This window comes from Cyrtonyx montezumae, unplaced genomic scaffold (genome assembly GCF_038088225.1).
Source record: "Cyrtonyx montezumae isolate F1298 unplaced genomic scaffold, pur_monq_1.0 scaffold_3, whole genome shotgun sequence".
In the NCBI taxonomy this organism is placed as follows: Eukaryota; Metazoa; Chordata; class Aves; order Galliformes; family Odontophoridae; genus Cyrtonyx; species Cyrtonyx montezumae.
The window spans coordinates 322,816-330,107 of NW_027072034.1; the positions used below are offsets into that span (position 1 = coordinate 322,816).

General features: G+C 50.4%; 1 protein-coding gene across 1 annotated transcript; it reads right to left on the bottom strand.

Moving 5' to 3' along the window:
• Positions 1–3,710: 3,710 nt before the first annotated feature.
• On the bottom strand, positions 3,711–4,672 carry ARL11 (ADP ribosylation factor like GTPase 11). The gene has a single exon (XM_065741785.1). The coding sequence runs from the start codon at positions 4,611–4,613 to the stop codon at positions 4,044–4,046; it is 570 nt and encodes a 189-aa protein (XP_065597857.1). The 5' UTR covers positions 4,614–4,672; the 3' UTR covers positions 3,711–4,043.
• Between the last annotated feature and the right edge of the window lie 2,620 nt (positions 4,673–7,292).

Genomic DNA, 7,292 nt, shown 5'->3' on the forward strand with positions numbered 1-7,292 from the left:
AATTTTTAACTATGGCCCATTTTGTTATTCTGATCTATAAGGCCCTGTGGGTTTTGAGCATGTTTCAAATGGGTCTTTAATATCAAAGCAACCTGGTTGCCTTGTGTTCTTTCTCCTTTGTCACATAAAAAATTGCTCCCTTCTGTGGCCAAATTACACTTCTATTCAAGCAGATGTAGGGCAACAAATTATGGCCAGCCATTAGAAAGCAGCTTCCAAGAAGAGAAGGGGAAAAAAAGCAGCGGGAAGCTGTGGGCTGCAAGAGGCAGTGGTTTGCCACCACAGCCACCACCCATCCCCACTGTCCCTGTGACCCAGGGACATGGGTGTGGAAGCTGAGCTGGCTGTTTGTTTGCTGAACGGGATCCTGAGGCAAATTGTGGTTTGTTGTGTGGGTTTTTGTCATGTGCTGAGATGAAGCATAGTGGAGCTCACGTCTGCACTGTAGTTATTTGTGTGCTGATCACCTTTTGCGTTCTGTTTCTCGTTTGTTGAATCCTACCTCACAGAGACAGGTGGTCCCTCACTGAAACTGCGTATACAAAGGAGAAGCGGTGAGGGTGCGGTGGAGGTGTTTTGCCAACATTCAAGACCAGTTTCCAATGTTTGTACAGGAAGCTGCTGAGAGAAGGTGCACTTCTTGCCCCCTGATCACAACCATCGCTGTGCCCTTCTCTGTGCTCTGATTTCCCGTGTTTCGTCTCTCTGCATCCTGGTAGGGCTGCCTGAAGCCTAAATGCTGCCTGGATTTTGCACTACTGAAAATACAGGGTGAAATCCCATTCTCATTGCCAAGACCCCATGGAGCTTCCTCTGGATCTGCTCACCCGGGGAAGGCTCCTCGTGGCACCTCCGTAATGTTGGAGAGGCCGCTCCATGGCTCAGTGCCACGGTCCCCAAGGAATGAATGAGCCACACGTGGGACATTTGCTGCTGATGTCCTCAGCGTGGAGCTCCCCATGGCGCCCCAGTACCAAGGGCTGCTGCCTTATGGAGATCCCGGGAGCTTGCCTCGGGGTTCCTCAGCATTCTCACAGCTCTGCAGGATTCATTGCACAGCTGGAGGAAATCTTCCAGAACTGACTGCTGGAAAGCATCTCTCCTGTCAGCTGTGTGATGAGACTGGAACAAACTCCCACAGGAATCACAGCTTCTCCCAAACCTCACTGCCTTTTTAAACTTGGAGCAGAGAGACCAGGCTGGATGTGCTCCCAGGCAAGCTGCTCCAGTGGCGGGTGTGCCTGCCTATGGCAGGGCTTTGGAACTGGGTGGGTTTTAGGATCACTTCCAATCCGGCCCAAAGGCAGCCGCAGAGATGGAAGGAATGGGTTGGTCTCCATTCCCACTGGAAAAGTGGCGGCGAAGAAATATACTAGATGTGATGTGAGAACATTTCCATGGGTATGGAGAGAGACAGAGAAATCCATGCTGGCTAAGGACAAGGCCGTGAAGTCTGCTGGGAGCACCAGCTGGAGCTTCCATCAGATTTAGGCACATCCCTGCCTTCTTGGCATCTCCCCTTGGTACCAGAGACTGATGGGAGATGGGAGCAGAGCCTGGTGCAAGTCTGTATAAGCTGGGCAAAGAGTGGGCAGCTCTGCTGTCCCGGCTGGAACAGAGGGACCCAGAGGGCTCTGCCAGCCTCAGCCTCAGCAGGCAGCTCATGGAGAGCAGAGAATGCTGCGGCACATCAGCAAAGCTAGCCCTGGGCTGCCCTGTTAAGCTTTATAGGTGGTATTATTTAAGAGGAGGGAATTATTATATTATTATTATTAATACAACTTTTAGGTGTATTAAGGTGATAATTATGACATTTCTCTGCATTTTCTAACAGTTCCTTTTGCAAAATCCTGTGACGTAGAGCTTGGAGCAGGCTCTGAGCACCTGATGGAGCTGTAGGTGTCCCTGCTCATTGCAGGGGAGTTGGACCAGGTGGCCTTAAAAGATTCCTTATAGCTCCAACGATTCTATGATTCTATTATATTTGGAAAAAAAAAAAAAAAAGTTTACTCAGCATTTCTCATTCTCATTGGCCTTTCCACCCCGAGATGTTCCCATGTCTCCACATTACAGCTCCTCTTTGAACCATCCCTGGGCAGCGGTTCCAGTGCTCCCCCTGACCTCACCAAGACCCCTAGGCCCCCTCTGATCTCAGGACGCTCACCAAGGCCACGGGTGATGCAGGGCTGAGACCCACCAGAGAAGGTCCTGCCTCTAACTAGTTGCTGTCAGTCCTGCAGGAAGGTTCCTGGGTCATCAGCTGTATCCTTTCCAACACTGTACAATTCCCTGTATGCATACAGAGATGGAGGCGGCTCCGGCTGAAGTACAGAGCAGAGGAGGCATGGAACCTGGGACACTGACAGGTCCCAGCGAGGGCAGACACTTACCAGTGGGATTCCTCTTGATGGGCAAATGAATGCACGATTATGAATTTTGGTGAAGCTGCCATGAAGGTCAAATGTACCAAAAAACCACTGGAGGTGTTGGGTTGTTGAACCTCCATCCTTGGACATACTCATAAGAGCTGCACTGTGCCTCCAGCAACCTGCTCTAACCTTAGAGTTGGCCCTGCCTTAAGCTACGCTTTGGAGGATGTCCTCCCCAACCCCACTGTCCCATGACTAGGCTGTTTCTGCCCACAGGTATAGCTCATGGCTCCCAGATTCAAATCAAAGCAAAGCAGACCTCGTTTCCAGCTGAACACTGATGGTAAGCCCAGGGAAACCGGGCTGATGAAGCTGTGGGGAGCTGTTGGGGCGGCAGCTGTAGGAAGTCAGCATTCAGGAAAGCAGCTGGGAAGGGCTCCCTTGCAGAATCAGCACAATAAAGAAGTGACAGCCCTGATGGGTTCCTGCTATCTTTGCACCAAGGAGTTTTGACATGAAGTATTTAAGAGCTGTTGTGTAAGGATTTTATTAGGACAGAGAAGGCTGGATAGATTAACCTGTTCTAACGTGCTTTTCAGCACAGGAGGAAAAAATAAAGAAGAGAACCCCATGTTGTTGTTTCAAATGTTATTAACCAACGCCATTCTGACAGCCTCCACATCTACACACCAGGAGCCCTTTGGAAGAGTTAATGCAGCAGCAGGTCCACCCTTCAATCTGTGCCGAGTTTAATGCACTGCTGATCCCAGACCTGATGTACAGTGCCCTATCTTGTACCATGTGAGATGTGAGGCCACAGCACCAGCAAACTGGGTAAGGAATATTTCAGGCTGCAGCAGTGTGACACAGAGCACTCTGCACTGCAGCTGACACAGCTCCATGCCGAACCCTCGGGCCCTGTCTCTGTCACACAGCGCAGAGCTCAGCTCTGCCCCTCCGCTCCCTGTGAGTTTGGCCTTCCTGGCTGCCTGCACACGACTGACTCAACTCTAAGAGAATTTTCGGTGCAGGGAGCCCTCAGGAACACACTTCACATCTTCCCCACATGGGTTCAGCAGGAGCAGACGGAGCCCTCACTGCAGCAAGGGCCCTGGCCCCATCCCGAGCTGCACAAGATGGGCATTTTGCGTGCTCAGGACATGGCGAGCACAGGGAGCCCTTTGGCTCTCAGTCTGCCCACACGATGGTTTCACCTAATTTTAAGATATGCCAGAGATGGGACTTCACCTTGAGCACCCCGAGTTTACTTGTGACTTGCCATGCAGGTATTTCCAAGCACTTAGAAGTCCAAATTTAATTTCCTTATATTTAAACATAATCCAAGGGAAAGCAGGTGCCATTTTCCTGAGAATAGTATTCACTAAAAATAATGAAAGGTAAAGAATACACCAAGACAAGAATCACAGAATGTCTTTGGTTGGAAAGGTCCTTAAAGATCATCTAGTTCCAACCCCCAAGGAACAAGGAATTAACACACACACATTGTCCATCGGCACTAATCCTGGTTCACTTCCGTGGCTTGACATAGGTGACACCCTGCAGCCAAACAGCTGCTGCAAGTCCTGCTCCACCAGGATAGCAGTGTGGAGCTGGGAGGAAAACAAAACCCTTCTGCTCCTTGTAGCCACCTCCAGCAAAGCAGAATCCCGTGGTTCACCTGAGGGGCTGCTCTGGGGCTGGGGATCCCTGTCTCACACCGCGCAGCAACTCCCCCAGCACCCCCAAGATGTCCTGCAAGCCCTGCCCAGTGTGGGCACTGCAGCCCCGCAGCACCCATGGGTGCCCTGCCAGCCGTCCTCTGCACAGTTGCTGCCCCAGCTCGGCGGGAGCCATGGCCCCTGGCAGCTCCTGCTTGTTGGCCAGGAGGAGGACGGGGACCTTAGCCAGGCCTGGGTGGTCCAGGGTGTCCTCCAGCACCGCCAATGCTTCAGGCAGCCGAGCTGTGTCTGCGCTGTCTATCACGAAGACCAGGATGTTGGTGTCCTCCAGGTAGTGGTGCCAGCTGGCCCGGAGGTTGGGCTGTCCCCCAACGTCCCAGAGGTTGAAGGACATGCCACAAGGTGTCCGCATGGCCTCCACGTTGAAGCCCACCGTTGGGCACGTCTCCATGGCCTGGCCACCCTTCAGCTGGTACAGGATGGTGGATTTCCCAGCGAGGTCAAGGCCCAGCATGACCACACGCGCATCCCTTTTGCGCCAGCCTTTGGAGATCAGCTTCCCCATCGAGATATTGCTGCAGTTAGTCCAAAAATTATAGTTATAAAGAGTATTTCTTGGATAATATCAGTTAATAGCAGAGCACTCTGTCCTACCTCCCTTAGGTTTGCTGAAGGAGGAAACGGGCAGCCAGCCTTGGCTTCTTTGTGCAGCTAGACCAAGGCAGAGCTGTTATTTCAGAGGCGTGGAGCAGAGCCAGAGAGCACAGCCCAGAAGTACAGCTTCTGCTCTCACACCCTGCTGCCTCCCACCTCCATCCTGCACGCAGCACTCCGCGAGCTCTGCCGGCATCCCGCAGGAAGAGCTGGGCAGGCAGCAGAGCACGCTTCCTCCCAGCGGAGACAGGAATACACCAGCTTTTGTTCATTGGCTTCTCGAGGGGAAATCCACCCCCAGCCGGACAGGAGGAAACAGGGCTGCTCTGGGAATGTGCTGAATCACAGCTCAGGGGTGTGGATTTCAACATGAGCCACAAGACAACCGACAGCTCGCAGTCTCATGACCGCACAACACAAATCTCAGTTCAGCACAGGCTTTCACGACCTGCTGCGCAGTGGTGACGGATTTAAAGAGATGTACGCAGACAGGAGTTGTGGTGTTCTGTGGAAATATGACCAGCATGAAAATCTGTAAAACTTATTGCATCAAGATGCTCGCTACATTTTGACTTCCGTAAGTAAGGCAGTCAGCTCTCTGTTGCAGGAGGGCGGGGAAGGAAAATTCCCGTTAAACATGGAAAAAGTTAACAAAGATGGCACCACTCAAACTTACGCACCAGAGGCAGAAACACACTGCTGAAACAGCAGAGCTTCCTGTGCAACAGCAGTGGGTGGTGGCAGCCAGCAGAGCCTGGCAAAGTGGATGGGAACCCATGCCGGTGGGTTTCTTGATGATGCTGTGTTTCTCTGCCCTTACTGCTGCTCCCCCTCTCTGAGGCTGGATAGGTGGCTGTGGTACAGAGGATTTGTTTTGTTCTCATACTCCTGGTCATGAACTCAAGTCTTTTTATTTTCTTTCTCCCTGCCACTTGTTCCAATCGTGAGGTGCAGAAGATGCCTGCAGAGTCTGATCCACCCACAGCTGTGCTATAAAAGCATAATATTCCAATAAATAATACATGGGTGCAATTGCAATTCTATGTAAGAAAGACTAAAAGAAAAGAAAGTAAAAGCAGATGAGACGAGCTCTGAGTGAATCTAGTGCTGGAGCAGGAAGGCTGTACACTAAATTATTCAGGAACTGTGTTCAGAGGTGAGGGTAACCCTTACTCCAGATACATCTTTTGTGGGTAGAACAAATGCTCTTGCGTTGTTCTTTGTGTCTCTGAATTCACAGGAGCAAAGCCAGTGGTAGCCAATTGTTATAATTAAAAGAATCATAGAATAAGTAAGGTTGGAAAAGAACATCCAGTTCATCCAGTCCGACTATGAACCCACCCCCACCATGCCCACTCACCACGTCCCTCAGTGTCACATCCACATGGTTCTTGAACGCCTCCATGGATGCTGACTCCACCACCTCCCTGGGCAGCCTGTGCCACTGCCTCACTGCTCTTTCTGAGAAGTTTTTTCTAACATCCAAACTGAACCTCCCCTGGCACAACTTAAAGCCATCACTTCTCACCCTGTTGGTGCTATTTGGGAGAAGAGGCTGACCCCCATCTCACTACAACCTCATTTCAGGCAGTTGGAGGGAGAGATAAGGTCTCCCCTGAGCCTCCTCCAGACTGAACATTTCCAGCTCCCTCAGCAGCTTCCCATCAGACTTGTGCTCCAGACTTTCCCAGCTTATTTGCCTTTCTCTGGACACACAGTTTGTAGTAGTTAATTCTGTGGGAAGAACTTGGAGGTACATTGGTGAGGCTCTTCTCTGTAGATCAATCAGAACGAAACTCTGCTTTGACGTACACAAATCTCGCTTTCTTTGATGCCTTTCTGTTTGATAGGATGGATGAAAGCGAAGAGAATCTGGGAACATTGTTTTAAGTATTACATTTTCTCGGGCTCACCGCAGAGTGTCACTGTTGCCACACATTTCTCAGTAGAGGCCGTCTCGAGAGGCATCAAACAGCTGCGGCCAAACCACCAGTGCTGGAGCTCCCCACTTTGGAGAGGGGAGGGCTTCCTTTTGCAGCCTTCTGTGGCAGGATCACTTTGAAACAGGTTTTCCTGGAGAGCTGTATATACATTTTGTGAACCTATTCATAGAACGACTTGTGTTTGAAGGGACCTCAAGGAACATCAAGAAGCTGACAGCAAGGACTACAGAGCAGCATGAAATAAGATGATAGTTACATATAGGTGATATTCTCCTTCAGATCATTTCAGCTGGCATCATATCCTAGGACTCCATGGCTAACTAAGTGATGAAAAAGGTAATGCTGAACAAAAAGGAGAGAAACACTGAAGAATTTGCTTCCAATATCCTTTATCAGTTCACTGAGAATTGCCACCATGGCTCCGTGCTGCAGATACAGATGGGTCTTATCTAGGACAGACAAAAGGCAATGCATTCTAACTGCTCTTCTAATGTGCTCCTAGGGATGAATCTGATGATTCAGGTTACACTACAGTTCATGGAGCAACTCAGAGCTGTGCTATTGCTTCATTTGAATTTCAAATGCTCTGAATTTAATTGCTGGAGGAAAGCACTTCCTAGTCATCTGCCATGGTTATCCAAAGAGAA

Coding starts and splice junctions, on each gene's coding strand:
- ARL11 (XM_065741785.1), bottom strand. CDS start 4,613: ATGGGGAAGCTGATCTCCAAAGGCTGGCGCAAAAGGGATGCGCGTGTG.